The 17,376-nt window shown below is 34.0% G+C and overlaps 1 protein-coding gene across 1 annotated transcript; it reads left to right on the plus strand.

Moving 5' to 3' along the window:
• The first annotated feature begins 467 nt into the window (after positions 1–467).
• Positions 468–16,839, plus strand: LOC132263647 (organic cation transporter protein). The gene is made up of 10 exons (XM_059763537.1): positions 468–710; positions 9,717–9,946; positions 11,019–11,162; positions 11,223–11,475; positions 11,542–11,809; positions 12,505–12,802; positions 14,404–14,584; positions 14,646–14,791; positions 14,860–14,990; positions 15,047–16,839. The coding sequence occupies exons 1-10, from the start codon at positions 581–583 to the stop codon at positions 15,051–15,053; spliced, it is 1,788 nt and encodes a 595-aa protein (XP_059619520.1). The 5' UTR covers positions 468–580; the 3' UTR covers positions 15,054–16,839.
• Positions 16,840–17,376: the final 537 nt, after the last annotated feature.

The raw sequence follows: 17,376 nt of genomic DNA on the forward strand, positions 1-17,376 counted from the left end.
CTCTGTCATCATACCAGAGAGATGTGGAAGAATAAATGAGGCAAATAAATTTGCCGCGCGATCCTATTCAGGGCAATTAAAGTGTGACTCGTACATTTTTTTCTTTTCTTATCGTTTATTAAACGCCAGTAGTTACCACCCATAGACTAAATTCGCGTGGTTTTTTTTCAGAACTCACACATCTTCTAGACACCCGTTTCTCACAAACATTGACTAAAGAGGCTCCTGAAGAGGTGGCAAGAGACAAATATAAATATTAAATAAAAAAAAAATGATGAGTGCGTGTGAATATTGCTGTGTATCGTGTATATTAGGCAAAGATAAGTGAAATCATCACTTGGTCAATAATTAATTAAAATAATCGTAAATTTGCCATCTAGCTTAGCTACTGCAAAATATGTATGTAATATATGCGTATTCTGACTTTGCATGAAGGCAACAAATCTTGTTTCACACAATCCCGCTAAAACTAAAAGTGTTTCTCATGTTTACTATCAGTGAAATTAAAATAGCTGAAAATTGAATTTCATGCACAAGTGAATTACTCAAGTTGGGCCACGCGCGCAATATAGACTTAAATATGAAGCAGGAACAAGATTTCGGAAACATGCAGGGGGTAATGGAGACCAACAATGGAGAAATCATTGCACTGCTTCAATATGAAAATTCCGGAATGCCGAGTAGTAGCAGGAACACAAATCATGACGAAGGTAGGAATTACTCATCTGATTAATTATTTATAGATGTCAAAAAATTCGTAATCTAGACTTTATTATATAAAGAAAATGTATATTATACATGATTTAAATAGAACTCGTATATAGAAATAAGCTCAATTAAGAAATTCGTATAGACAGACTGATTGCATGAATATTCTTAGAAATTAAGTTCATTTACTTATTCAAATCGCATGTTTATGACTCCCACTTAAGCCTCTACAACAATCTAGAAGTGATATATGCATATTTTGTGTCGCCTAAGAATTTTATGTCTATGGTAGTCATCAATTGACATTTCAACATCAAGATACACAAATTTCATGTCTTCTGAAGCATATGAGACTGTGAGAAAATACGCGAGAAAATTTTTCTCTTCAATATTGTATTCGATCAAAATTGTTTAGCTTCCAAATCTTGAAACATACGTATTTATTCAAAAACATGTGTATATTTCTAATGAATTTTTGAACCTTTAATTTAGACAATCTCTAAAATAAGTATTGTATTGTGGTTTAACTGACCAGTTTGAGTCATTAAATTAACCTTGAAATATTGACCTATTTTTGCTACACGTGTCACATTTTTGCGACCATTTATACAAACTTTCACGTAAAAACACTAAAGGTACTTTACAAAGAAAATTGAAATATTTTGCACTATATGGCGATATTTATAATTTTCATCAGCCACCTGAATGAGTATTAGTAACTTGTGAAATGCAATGAACTTCGCGACTTAATTCTGTGCAAAATATAATATAAACATAAACAGTCTCGATGTTTGTGGCATGTGATAGATTTCTTCCCTAGTTGTGACTCATCTGTCTACAAGCACTTGTGTAGTGCTAACAAATTAATAAAAAGGTATTTCATTAGCGTCAATAAAGGCATCTCTGTATGGCATTAATGGAAAAAGTAAACACCAGATTTACAAGACGTGATCTTATCTTTACTGTACTTCCACAAATTAGCGAAATTAATGTCATTTGCGGAAATATGTTCAAAGAGGTGGTCCGATATAGTGTGACAGTGACAAATTTGTCCAAACATACAATTCATACGATTACCTGTGTTAGGAATAAAAGAAAAAAATTGTAGATGTAGACAAGATTTTATGACAGTGTCAAATCAGCCGCATAATATTATGGGATAAATGACTAGGAGTTGACTTTCAAACTTCGCTGTGATACAAGACATCCAATTTTTATTTGAACAGATGGAGGGAACATATTTGGAGTAAAGTTCTCTTTTTTATTTGCATATAAAATAAATAGTGTGTAATAAATAGATTAATATTGGATTATTGTGTTGGAATTCTAAATGCGAAAAACGACATTCTTGCGGATCCATTTGTATGCCAGTTGCAAAATCTCTTGGGCTGTAAATTCCTCTTGGTCCACCACATTGGGATCACTATCAGGACCGGAGGTCGCGAGTTCTACTGACGTCAGAGGATGCTCTTCGATGGTCACAATAAATTTCTCTGGCGGAGTTGTTGGTCTCTTTGTGGCAGTAGTCGTGGCTAATCCAGCCTCTTGTTTGGTGGGTCCCTTAACTGGACCTTTCGTTGCCTCTCCTGTGGCTTCCTGGCCAGTGAGATCAGTTTTGTTCGCTTCTGATTCTTTAACATGTCCACTTACGGTGTTTTCTGAGATTTTCTCGGATTCTGGAATCTTATTAGGACGGGTATTCTTTACTCCTTCTTCAACTGGACTATCATCATATTCGTCAGGATACAGAATGTTCGTAACATCGCGACGATCACGTTTCAAGGGTATGTAAATGGAATCTTCAAATGAGAAATCTTCAGTATCAGCGATTCCTCGACCATGATAATCAATAACAGGGGGGTTATTGTAATTTGTGGTATAAGCGTTGGAAGCATAGTTCACCTCTGGAGTTGGTTTCACATGGTCCGTCTCATTTACTTCCTCTACATTTTCAACCGTTTGCTCTTCTTTCTTATCTTCATGCTCCTTATCGTGCTTATGGAATAACTTATGGAGAAACTTCTTGCTTGGAATAGACAAAAGTGTATCGGAGTGGCCATTAGGTTTCTCAATAATCACCGATAATGACATTGGACGCTTATCGCCTATCACATGAGATAGAATCGGTTTGGTTTTCAGATGCTTGATGAAATTACTAAGCTTAGAATGCTCCCAACGATCCAAGATGGGTTGGACGGTGTGATTCATCGATTTTTTAAAACCATCCAGCAGATCTTCCAGATGAAAATGCTCAAGACTTCTATCTAGCATTTTTCCCACATTCACCTGTATGAAAACTGCTCATTGAAAAGGAATATATGATAATATAAATTTGTTAAGTGATGTCTAACCTGAACATTTTCAATCTTTTCCACGGGAAGTTCTTGTGCTTCAACGGCAAGTGGGAGCAAATCATTGGCATCTTTGGAATCCAGGCCTGACAATTTCACAACAGGTCCTCCATTTGTGACGTATGCAAGGCACAATAAAATGAAAAAGTGGAAAATCTGCAATAGATTGAAACACTTGAATTCTCTGTTTTATTAGTATTTTTTCTCTTGCTTTTTCCTTTTGCCAGAATCAAAATCATACAATTCTATCCATTACTATTTTCAATAACACGACAAATCAGATATCGTATGATTTACCCAGCAAGACACTCATCATTAACACAACAGAGTACTATGAGCTGTCGCCAAGAGGAATCAACAACAACTTCAGGAAGATTATCTTATTCAGTGGTGTAAATTATATTAGATAAGTGCAGTGATTGCTTGTTGATCCTGTTAAAAAGCTCTTCAACATTAAATTATTTGATGGGCAACACTTTAATATGCTCATGGTACCTTCGTTGTGACCACAATTTCCAACACACTTACACTCCTCATGATGTGATTTCTTCAAAACTTCCTCTCAGTTGCTATTGAATTATCTGTACGCACTCAAACACTCTGGAATCGCTCTTTTCAGACTACAAGTTACTCGAGTGTTACACTTCGATGGTTCACGCACAAATGACAAGGTGTTGAGGTGGAACAGATGAATTTATTTAACTTCAGAAATCCATTAAATCCTGGAAATTAAATTACAGTTATAGATAAATGGGTCATTGGAAAATGCACGACAATTCTCAACAATCTCATTTCACCCATTTCACTCCACATTTTTTCCGAGAGATCCAAAGGGCCGGGGGCACTTACCTGACGTGACGAGTGAAATAGTATCAATTTCAGTTTTGCTCATATTCAATATGATAATCTAAGATTTCGCATGAACTGTATTATGTAAATAAAAAGGAAAATCTTGAGGTTAACAAAAAGATACTTTTGCAATTCTATCTTAAAAAATATGTGTGTATTGAAAATATGTACTATTATGCTTATGTGTATGTAATAAACATTTAACAGTTTCGCTCTCACTTTTTCTTTCTGAAATGTAAAACATTGGAAATGATTTTAAATTTCATTGCGCATACCTAATATCCCACAGACGTGTGAAATCAATTCCACATATTTTCAGGCGCAGCCAAAAGTCTATAAAAGCTCAAGACAAAATTTAAAGGCAATATCAGTTAAAATTTTCAATGATGTGATGAATTTTATATTTATACGATGAAATTCTACCGCCTTAAGTGATTAATATTAAATTTTCTCGGTCCATTGCATCTTAAATACGATTTTTCAATATATCTAGGCTCACTTAATGTAAGAGAAAATCAACATAAATGTCACGCAAATTTGGAACGAGGAGCGTAAAGAACACTGTCTACAAATTTTTAATACACCATATATACAAAAACCAACACGAGAGACAGACACTATGACAGATTTCTCAGTGGCTCACAATCTCTCCATTGCACCCTCCACCAACATCAAGATGAGAGCATATACTCTCTCTTGCGAGCCTGATTCTAAGGGCTAACTCAGGAGAATGGGTGAAACAGACGAATCCACCCCTCCCCGCAATCTCAACGCTGTATGTGAATCCATCAGTGTCTCTCTGGTTAAAAGTTCGCCAGCAATCGGGGCTCCATTCACTCACTCTCGTCAGAATACATCCGAGAAACAGCAAGCAGACTCGCACGTTTCCCACAGCTTGGATTTGCGGAATCGGAATCACTACGAGTCAGTCACTCTCGCGATACCGTGGCGATATCATGCTTTCCCAATTCCGTCGTGAAATATTCGCTTAAACACATATCACAGTAGAGTTCGTCAGATATACCTGCAATTATACGTTTCGCTTGGAAAAAGTGAGATTTATCGCATAAATATTTGTCTGAAAAGTGTCAATTTACTAAGAATTTTTTTTATCGATGAGAAAATACTTTGTAAAACATTAAATAAATAATATTGTGACTTTCTTCCTTTAAATTTTTTGTCTAGTAAAATAAATGTTTTGGTTAAATTTATCATTTCTCCAGGAAAAGGCAAAAAAATTTCATTTGTAATTTTCAAGAGATTGAAGGGAAGTTAAGAAGGAAAGAGGGAAATCATGTAAATTGTAAAGGAAAAAAAGACGATATTGAATGACAAAAAGAACACGGTGAAGTGAGGCAAAAATGTTTGTGTGAGATAACACTAAAAAAGAGTGGAAGTGATAGAGGAGGACTTTTCTATTTCCTCTAGCCTCTTTCCAACTAAACATTCTCAGCAAGAACTTGTCCTAGGGGATAAAATGTACTTGAAGTGTGGTTTGTAATAGAAAAAGATACCGTAAATACACCAAAGCATCACATTTACCTCTATTTTATACAATATTACTGGAGAAAAATAATTTACGTATTATACAGAGGTGAAGAGACAGTTTAGTAGTACCTACCTAATATAACAAATTTCTGCCATAAACGGAAAGAGTTTCCAGGAGATTCACAGATTGAGTCATCAACGAAAGAGACTGGAAAATAAGGTACACTCTAAGTCAAATGTTATCTTTTTATATCACCCATCCAATGCACCATTAACATCATTCTTTATATAATACACACAGAGTAAGTGCATATAAGTTCGTGAAACAATCTCTGGACAAGATTAAAATTCTTTAAGTCATACACATTCTCTAAAACTTAAAAGCCACGAGCATTGAACAAATTAATTTACATATATACATGTAAACTACATGTATACCAAATCCATTTTATGTTTAATAAAATAAATTGTTATTGTAAAACTACTTTCAATCAGTTTTAAATGCATTCTTTACACGAGGCATGTAGATCAAATAAAGATATTCACATCACATAGTGGACTTATACAAGTTTCTGTAGGTATAAGAATACAAAGTAAGAAAATGTTTACTCTTTTCTCACAAACTTTCTATAACGTTAATTCGTAACTATACAATTTCCTATCGGTCCCCCCACAAGAGTAAGGTGGTAAAGTTTTGGTCAAGATTTTCCCAATTTCCGAATAGGTGTGTACATAAAATACTCTTTCCCACCATCTTTAGCAATAAATGGTTAATTCTGAATGGTGTAAGTTGGATAGAATCAAATTGAATAAAATCACATTGTTTTCCGGAGATAATGAAAAGAGTCGGAGGTGAAAATGAACATGAAATGAGAGGAAAGAGAGAAATCAGCAGAATCCATATAGTTGATTGGGGATGGAATAAGGAGGACACTGATAACTGGACACTGTTCATAATGGGCACTCCGTATTGTGTCGTCGAAGCCTTTTGTTACCACCCCCTTTCCAGTCAGATGTGAGGAATGCGACAGTGAGAAAACAGAGATATATCTTACAGCATCATTGCTTCATCTTTGAACCTACCTCAACTGCTATTCACTCTATCCTCATCCATATCTTCTACCTATCAAATATAAATGTCTCCTTCTTCCTCGTTCGCATTCCATCAATCGGGTGAAGCATAGGAGGGTTTTAGACGCTCAGGGATGAGAACTACACTGTGTCTATTATGTATTTGTTTTATGATTGTGATTATGGCAGCCAAATAACCACCCCCTCGAATCCAGTCAGGAGGGAAATAAAATAGAAGATGACACACTGTACATGAATATACTGGAGTAGAAAAGAATTGATGAGAAAGAAGACAAGATGACACTCAAATTGATAGAATTAAATTTTCTCAGATTTTCTTATACAGTGAGAGCAAAGTACTTTGGGATTCCTTATAAACAAACCCGATATTACTGTCGCCAGCTATTTTAAACAATTGATTTTCTAAACTTTAAGTATCTTTATAGAAGAACTATATTAGATATATGTATGTAAATTATTTTTTTCCTATCAAATGCAATTTACAAAGTCGTCCTGTGATAATATGTTTATATAGTGATTGCAATGTAGAGTAGTGAAATGTACATCTCGCTATTTGCAAGTCAAATAATAATAAACTCTACCGTACATTCCACTTGTTGAAGTAACATATAAAATAAATAAACTATTGAGTTAAGGGGAAAAACTGTATTTCTTCCCAGGTTTCTGAAACTTATCTTCCCAAAGTAATTAAATTGTAGACCACATATGCGGATACTAAAAACATTTTATCAACACCAAGCCCATTGAACGAAGCCATGGCAAAGGCATATAAGAAATATTTTTTTTTATACATTACGTAGATCACTTTTTACATACTATATTATATTTTGTAATTTATACATTATTCAGAAGTTCTGCTTGCATACATGTTTTTTTTTCAATCTATCACCTTACCAAAAGCACTATTCAAAGACTACTGAGAACACATTTATAGAGAATTCAAAAATCCTATTTGGATTGTAGCAGATGAGAAGCGAAAAAATTATTTTTGACCTCCCTGTGCACCGATAAAAATAATCTTTAAGCGAATACCAGGCGCCTCTATTGAACACCAGGCGCCTTCATCTTGTGGTCAAGTGATATATTTATTATTTCGATTCTTCTTCTGCTGTTAGACTACGCAACTTTTAATTATTGATTTAACAATATACCCGATCTCAAAATTGCACGTTATTCTTTCTTGTGATAAAAACTTTTCATCTTTCAGAAGTCCTTCGATAAAGACAATAATGAAAAAGAGCTGTGAATTATTAGTATTTCTAATTCGTGGAGGTGGATAAAAGCGATAATGTGGACATGATCAGTATGTTAGACATGCGCCAACAATTCGGTGTTTTTTCGCATTAAAAGGAGAGGTATGAGGGCGATTGTATTTTGTAAGTGGCGTGGAGGAGGGTGTCAAATAGGCACAAGTGAGCATTTACCAAAGCGTAAACAATAAAAATCTTCTTGGAGATGAGCCAAATCATTCTCTGTTATTCAACACATGATATGTTTGAGGAGACACCGCACAAGTGTGAGAAAAATGAAGAATTGTATGAAAAATTCTTAAAAAAAATCAATTTTCAAAGTATTTTTTCTTCAATATGTTTCTGTTCGTCCTCTTTACACCCGCAACATCTCACTATCTGTGACTCTCATATTCCACCCACTCTAGTCAACAAAACGCGAATTCCTCAGCACAAATCTCAAGTGTGATGCGCCCATGAGAGCAAGAATCCCAAGCATTTCTATCAAATTACATATTAATTAAGTGAATAACAGCTGGAAAAATGCCAATCACGTTATTAAAGGCCAATTTAGCTGGCCTTTGAAATACTATGCTCTCATCAATATTTGATACAGATAATATTCTCGGAAGTGCCAATGATTTTCTTTCACTCATCCATAATTCTCGCCAAGTTAGTTTATCTCCATCATCAATGGAATGCAACTAATCCAGATCTAATCATACATTTTCTTCATATACTTCTTTGTATTGTTGTTTTTATTATAAATATCATTCCTAACATAAGGTACATAGGTATGTGCCTTTACAAGCAATTATAGAACAAAATTATGTAAATACATACCTACTTTGACGTCTTAACTGATCAATGGTAATTTTTCAAGTTACCTGAAATCCTTTTTGGATTATATTGCGTCAATTTATCTGTATCAAAATGCATTTTAATGAAATCCCAAAACCATATGGACATATCATAATCGCTTGATATATCTGAGAAGTCTGAACTTTTATCAAAAATTTGATGGATGTTGACTGAATAAAACGACGATCAGTATCTTGAGAAATACACTGATTGAAGAGAAGAGAGACAGTTTTCGTGATAAAATGCCGTGTCAATCGTCACATGTGTAATGAGTCTATTAACTGTGATGACTCGCGAGGGTAGACACTCATCATCAATACTGACGTTATCTCACAAATTTTCTCTGTAACATTCGTATTTTGCATTTACTATGCGTGCAGGTATGTAAGCAAAATATAACTCACACCAAGGTTTTTCTTCACTGTTTGTCAACCTTTTTATTTATTTCTTATCAAATGTCAAACAATTCATATAATTTACAAAATATCTCCCTATTTTGAGCTCTCATCCCAATTTGCTACAATTATGGCAATTATCATGGTGAAGAGTTCAATTTGATAAATGATAACCTCGTATGTAAAATATGTATCGTCACACATGTTGTCGGTTATCTCTTTGGAATGGCACTGGACAAAATAGAACGCACGCTATGGCAATGTGTAATTATAAAATGTTAATGTTAGTATTTGATGAATTAATCAAAATTGACGATACGAGAAAATATTGTCTTCTTTACTCAATTGTCTAATAGACATCAATAATCAATAAATAATCTCAAGTGACTATAAATTATATGGCTATGCAAACAAACATCGACAACTCGACTATAGTATTATTCTTACATTACTATGCAAGAAAAAAAAACTTTGTACAATCTTATCATATTTTTGTACGAGTAAATTTTTTTTTCTATAATTGCTTTATACTCCTTTGTATCTGTACAAGATTTACGTGACTCTGTCGTCAGATATATGCGCACATGCATACATGGTCACCATTTGATAAATTGCCACCTGCAAGTTTTCCAATAGATGTTCATATATTTATTATTGAATTATATTCCAATAATAACTTAAATGAGAAATAAGAAGATGTAAGTGCAGATTGATTTATTTTCTTCTCTCTACATCGCCTGCAGCCACAATGATCAAATCTAAATCAACAAACCAGACACAATCGGGAACGACTGGAGGAGGTGGAGGTGGTGATGATCTCAATAAAGTATCCAGTAAGAAATGTTCAGACGATGAATGTGACATTATTGGGGAGCTTATTGGAAGCTATGGAAAATGGCAATTCCTCATGACCTTCCTGCTGTCGCTTTTTCAAGTGCCAAACACTTTTCACATATCATCACCTGTTTTTCAGGTAAGTCTCCTCCCAATCAATCACATTCACTACAAAGTCTCTGTTTCGACTATGATTGCTCTTGTGCAAAATCGCGTGCCGAAGAATATAGAGTACAAAAAAGTGCTGCAATGACCTTGTCATATAAAACACACATTAAAAGACGATGCAAGAAGTCTGTGAAAACTATAGGAAAGCCTTGATGGTTGATAGCTTCTTGAGCACTTGACGTAACATGTATTCCCCTCCTCTCACTGTGAAACCATGTAGAAATTTCTCAATAGACCGACAACGAGGCATTAAGATTGTGATGAGTAAAAGAGAGCGTTGGGCACACCGAAAATTCAATTAATCCCGTCCTCAATCTAATTTTCTTCTGCTAGCATCTGATTTAATAATTTAAAAATCATAAATCACAATGTCACATAGACTCTCCACTCACAAAATTTATGGGACTTTTTCACAACACTCTGTTCAGAGCATTTTGGGTTTTCAACACTCTGCCCAAAGACTGGCTCAGACTGAGGGAGGGAAGTTGAATGCTGAAAAATATAATTCTGTCCACTTCAAATCTTCAACGATAAGAGGAACGGGAAGTCAAGTGGATAAGTTGCACAATTGAATTCATCTTGAAAATCTCATACGCGTTATTGCTTTCATCATTCAATTTCTCTTAATAATATTTTACCTACAAAACATGTTGGCATACACCAAAGATATATGTATATGAGTTCGAACATTTTTAAAATTATAACAGATATTTGTAATGCCAATAATATCTCCTAAGAATTTGTATAAATCAAAATTATTCAAATAGCATTAGCGTACGGATTAAATAGGTTGAGAATCAATAAAATATTGTGTGAAAATACAAAATCTACAAAGGCAAAAGTATATGTCTAATGTAAAAATATACACTTTGGTTCAATGAAAGATATTAAATAGAAAATCAACTGTAGATTTATTGACGTCTGCTCTGCTTTTTTGCAGACAGCAAGAGCGCGCGTGTAGGATGACATACTCTGGTTACATCATCATAAATCTCTGGGTAGTTGCCTTAAGAATCAATACAAGGGCTTTTTCCTTCTTTCAGGCTGCTCACAAAAATTACTGGTGTCAACGACCGGTTCAATTAAATCAAACCCCAATAGAGTTATGGCGAAATGTGAGTCAATCAATGGATAATTGCCATAAAATTAATTACAATTGGGATGATATATCATCTGACCAAATAACAGTAAGTGGAATATTACACCATGGTAAGAATTCTAGAGAATCATTATATTGCACATTATAGGTTGACTTCAGACCGCCAAGCAATTCCTCCCAAATCCCTTGCAAAAGTTGGGAGTATGATTGGGATGATAATTTAGGGAACACATGGACGTCACAGTGGGATTTAGTTTGCGAGAAGGAATATCTTAAAAACGTGGCCGAAATGTTTTTTCTCCTCGGAGTTGCTACAGGTGGCATTATTTCAGGATATCTATCTGACAAATTTGGACGAAAAACCATGCTTTTCAATTCAGCTCTCCTACAAACGATTTTCGGTGAGTTATGATAATTTTAAATGACGAAACCATCGAAACGAATAAATAATGATGATATATTTACAGGAATTGCTCTCTATTTTGCCGACTCATTCGAGATCTATCTGGCATTAAGGACACTCCTGGGTCTAGTCTCGGTATCCGTAACATATGCCGGTCTTATTTTGGCTATTGAATACGTGGATGGAAAATGGAGAACTATTGCTGGCATGTACAATTTGTTTCCTCTCCCAATATCATACATGATGATTTCAGGAATAGCCTATCTCACGCAAGACTACAAAGTTCTTCAGCTCTGCATTGGGCTTCCAGGAATCTTTCTTTGTTTTCTCTGGTAAGTATACAAAAAATGCTTACAATGTCTATTTGCAATGAACAAAAGCACAAACTATGTGACTGCCGTTGAGAGGTTTAAGACCAGGCGTCTCCACTACCTCGCGAATTTATGCTTTTGATGAAAGAGTATTTTTGAACACTTTTTATTAACAGCGGCAACCACATTATAATTCTTATGAAAAATACTTATTGAGTCTTAGAAATAATTAGAGTGTAATGAGATAAAATTATTAAACACAGAAAATAACCCAAATTCTTTCTATTCTAAATTTAAATTTACACTGAAAAGAGAAATAAAATTTTATTCCGCGTCAGTATACATTATTTGTATTTGTGTGGGTGACATGCCGTGGGTGACATACGACAGGGAATATATAAAAAAAAATTCATCCCAATAACTCGCCTGATAAATGTAACATCTGACGAGATGTGTGTCCTCAAATAAATATTAAAGTTGAAACTCTTGTCTTCGATGCAATAAATTTTATCAATTATTAAAATTTCTACTCATAAGAGCCACAACATTTTCGAGGATATGTCAAGCGCGCCACATGTATCCACGCCACATGTATATGAAGCATATGTTCTGCGTGACGTAAATTCACTGCGTGGGAAAAAGCTCATCATGATACCAAAATATTTATAGGTAGGAAAACGTGATCTTATGGTATGACTCTGTGATCTGCTCTACAGGTTTGTGGTACCAGAATCACCGCGCTGGCTCCTGTGCAAGGGTCGCACTGCAGAAGTAAAGGAAGTCATCAAGGCTGCTGCAAGATTTAACAAACGGGAGCTTCCTCACAATCTGGACAAGCTACTGAAGCCACCAGATGAGGAACACGCCAACGAAGGATTCATCGATCTCTTCCGTTCAAAATACTTGCGACTCATTACAATCTGTTTCCTGTGCATTTGGTTTACAATGAATCTTGTCTATTATGGCCTCATCCTCAACATGAATACTTTTGGTGGCAACGTGTATTTGAACTCGGTGAGTGGGGATTTACAGTACAGACGTAAATACGTCACACAGGTATCAATTTCGTTTCTAGGTCAAGGTTATGTCGATGTGAATACCTATTTGATTTGGTACACAAATTTCTCTATCCCACTCTCAATTGTAAGCTCACCCATGTGGCAATAGGATGCCCCAGTTCTCCCTTAATTTCTACGATAGCGAGAGTGCGGAACACATGTGGATTGAGTGAAAAAAGAGGCACGTCTCTCACAATACTCACTATTCATTGTGGAGTTTTTCGTGAAACAACCACACATAAGTTACAGTCGAATTCCCCAAATATTTTTGAATTCCTCTTTACATACTTTGATAAATCACTGCTGAGAATAACTTCAGACAGGATTTAGACAGCTTATATCTATACACACGTCCTTCTTTGCCAACATTGAAGAGCGGCGCGCGTGCTTTTTGTTCGTATCACAAATCTTTTACCATCGTGTATAATGTTCATTAACTTCGTTTATTGTAAATATTAAGTGCAGGACGTATTTTAATATTTTAGTATAGTAATTAAATATTTCACTCCACAATTTTATAATGTGTCTTGAAGAGAAGATACACACATGTTGCGTACAAACACGTAAATATATTAATTTTCATTCTCTGTTAATTTTCTGTAGTACGTTATATGTTAAGTACATCTGGGTAGAAACATATATGGATGACGAAAAATCAATGCATAAATTAACAGGTGTTTAATCATAAATTATGTTTAAAAACGCATATTAAAAATGATGACACTTTATTGATTTTGTGACCTATTAAAGGTACCGCATTTGAAGTAGTAATGTTTAGTATCATGTGTAGAAAAATTACTGTTATCTATCGTGCTGTGAATTTCTATAAGCGATCATAACGAAACACTCTCACTGTCTAAAAACAGTGTCACTGAATTGGGATTGATTCCAAAAATTAAATTATATATCTTCTAACAAATTTAAGAATTTTTTGAGGCGTTATATTATTATGATTGAGTTGACAGGAAAGATGAGAAAAATTGGAGAAATGCCAATAAATGATATGAAATGAAGAGATAGAACGTGAGGGCTCATAAAAAGCAATATTTAGTCAAATTACATGTCTTTAAGCACTCAAGCTGACAGGTAAAATGTATACATTAAAATTTATTACCCACTTTGAAGTAAATTATTATCACAATTCCTTCGTTTTATTATTAATAATTATTCCATATTTAGCTTGTTTGAAGTTATTTGCATTTTACAATAATCAATGATTTAGCTCGTTTGGTATGTAAACATACAACTTTATGAGACAAAAAAATAAAATTGAATTATCCTTACAAGCCGGATGACATTTTAAGGGTATAAAAGGAAGAGTTCTAAATAAATATATATCTATGTGAAATTTCCTGGGTCGACAGGAGACACCGTAACATTAATTTTCTTATATTCGCCTCAAGAAAATGCCACCAGCGTCAGCTTCCGGCTGGAAGGCAATATTGTCTCGTAGTATGAGTGACTTGAAAGAAGTAATTTAATTCAATTTGCCTACCTTGTGGCGCATTTTATGTAAAAGTTTATTTTCTTTTGCACTATATGCAACAACTTTTTCAGGCCTTGGCGGGCCTTGTGGAGATGCCAGCAATTGCAATTGCGATGTATATCATTGGTAAAGTTGGCAAAAAGTGGCTCTTCTGTGCAACTCTCTTTTGCACTGGATTGGCATGCCTGTGCGCTGCGATATCGGAGGGAAATGAGGATATACTCTGGCTCAAGATTACATTTGTTATGATTGGTAACAGAAAAAAAACCCTTATATTCTCCTGAACACTGAATGATACACTCTCAACTTACAGGGAAATTTACTATCAGCGCCGGGAACACAATAATGCCAGTTTATACAGCTGAACTTTATCCGACCGCAATTCGAAATGCTGGAGTTGGAGCGTGCAATGTGGCAGCGGGTCTTGCACTCATCCTTACACCCTATTTAGAGATGCTGGTAAATTTTAATGTTTTGCATTTCAACCCCAGTGATTTTTCATTTGAACTTTTGATATATATTTCCAGAACAAAATTGAGAAACATCTTCTTATGACATTGCTCACAGCGTGGACAATTTTCGGTGGAATCGTAGTAATATTCCTACCAGAGTCAAGGAAACAGTCTCCACCCATTGTGAATGATGCGGAAGAAGAGCGGTGAGTAACTTCTTATATTCTTTTGACGAAAAATAAATTTGACCCACCTTTCACAGCAATTAAGAAGAAACGTTGTACAACACAAACCTGCACAAATACGGAAGAAGTGAACAGTCTAGTTAAACGTTTTCAGAGGTCATTTTATCTAAAAGGGCTTATCACATTAAAAGAAATTATCTAGCGAACAAAACAGTTTAATTCAGTAGAAATTCAGCTAATATAATCATACAGTTTTCTGCTGTTTATGTTCGCTGAGTAATATCTCATTTGAAATATAAGTGCATTGTGCAATAAAAGTCGTAGACCGTTAAAGTAAAGGAAAAATTCTCCAATGTGTAATTATCCAGTCACTGCAGAACTTGTAGTATTTCTTATTTACTCTTAGAACCTCAAAAATAAAATGACATCATAAAATTATAGATCTATACTGCTCATTTCCTATTTTATCCATCTAGTGACTAAAATTTAATTGCAAAGAATACAGTTAAGCTCAGAAGAGATGAGATCTTAGAATGTGTTTTATTTTTAACTATCAATTGGAAGTTATACACATTCTAATTTTCCGATCTATTGAATTTCGCATACTTATGTGACAATAATTAGGAAGTAAAATTAAAACTCTACAAGAAGGAGCTGCTATTTTTATCCCCCAAAGCTTAAGTGTTTGGATTCCAGGATACAACAGATAGAAGGTATATGAATGTATGTATGTATGGTGTGGGAATGATGGAGTTGAATCTAAATACACTGCCATCCTATTTAAAATCAATTATTCTATGTTGTAAAACTGTTGTGTCACATGAACAATAAAACATGAACAAGAAGTAGGATCAAACATTTGTCAAGAATAAATAAACTAACAAAAAAATATTTCAGATGACTCTATACAATTTTGACTATTTTCGGAGAATGTATAGTCTCACTTGTCAAATCAAAATTATCAAGAAAAAGATTAATTAAAATGTTAATTATATGAATCCCTCCAAATATCCAAATTGGCATAACAAATTTCGAGTTTTAGTAATTAGTCAATAGAAATATTGTCAATGCAACTCTTCTTAGTCTCGAATATCAGAATACAAAAAAAAATTAAATAGAAGAAGCATAAAAATTATTCTATATCATATAATGTCCTTTGTGTGATTTGGCTGGTCCAAATATATGAAAAGTATTATTGCTATGTTAATAATACATAATCATAGTGAGGAAATAAAGTATAAAAACTAATAGTAAATTTAATAAATAATTAATGTTATAGAGTATTAAATTATTTATCTTAGTCCTTAAAGTACGCTCGATATTAATAATTGTAACAGTGAAATGATAATTGTAACAATATAATTATTATACCACCTCGCGAAATCTCTAAATTTGTCAAAAACTGCGTCAACGTAGAATATATTGGAAATGAGATTAGAATTTTGGTGGCTAAGAAGGCAAGAGAAAAAGCTTTTCATGTGACAAGAACATTATAATAAATTTAAAAAATACTATGACATCGTGAATTAGGAAGTCAATTACAATGTTACTATGTGTGTATTTTTTACTGTATAATTACATTTTTATTAGTTACCGTTGTTGTTAATTATAGCGTAAGAAATATTTATTTATATTGTACTTATAAGTGGCTGATTTAATATTGAGCAGAATTACATGCATATGTAAAAGTGAGTCGATGACATATAAAATTATATTATTTTTGTACTTACCCATTGTAATACTTTTTTTAAATCACATTTAATCCGTAATAATTCTTGTGTTTACATGGAAATAAACTTATAAGTCAATATCATTAAATAATTATATTGTGCACGAAAAGTAAATTTTATGAATAAAGGTGGAAATTGCATCAGTGTTAGTATATATGCTTCATATCACTCTGAAGTACAATGGGAACAATCAATCAGCAATGTTTCCTCAATGAGTTATTGCGTGACAGGTTTTGGAATACCTCCACTCCACATCAATACAGCGTAAGTACACACCATTCTTTTTTCCTCATGACTCTATCTAATGCAACAATATGACGGAATTATGTATGTTACATATGTTGCTAATAGTGAAACAATATCATATTGTGCAATGACTTAATCAAGGCGACGTCTTATTAGAATTACTGAACTATCTTTGAAATTGTCTTTATACTGTTCAATTACAAAATTGCACCTTACAATTATAAGTACAATATACACATGTACTTGTATACTCATGATCGAAAAGACCAGACGTTAAAGTAGACACGTAGACAGTGGCATTAACACCTTTTTACATACAAAATTTGCACATAATTTTTGCTGGAAGTCCATGGTTAATTTCACTGTCACTTTAATTTAATATATCTTTCGCCATTCTCACCAGTTGAAAAAGCATCAATAATCAATACCTC

Source organism: Phlebotomus argentipes, unplaced genomic scaffold (genome assembly GCF_947086385.1).
Source record: "Phlebotomus argentipes unplaced genomic scaffold, Phlebotomus argentipes genome assembly contig_39, whole genome shotgun sequence".
Taxonomy (NCBI): Eukaryota; Metazoa; Arthropoda; class Insecta; order Diptera; family Psychodidae; genus Phlebotomus; species Phlebotomus argentipes.

Excerpts from the sequence above, each read along its gene's own strand:
- LOC132263647 (XM_059763537.1), top strand. The coding sequence starts at position 581 with ATGAAGCAGGAACAAGATTTCGGAAACATGCAGGGGGTAATGGAGACC. Across the intron at positions 11,810-12,504 it reads ATCTTTCTTTGTTTTCTCTG|GTTTGTGGTACCAGAATCAC; the intron begins GTAAGTATACAA and ends TCTGCTCTACAG. Across the intron at positions 12,803-14,403 it reads GCAACGTGTATTTGAACTCG|GCCTTGGCGGGCCTTGTGGA; the intron begins GTGAGTGGGGAT and ends CAACTTTTTCAG.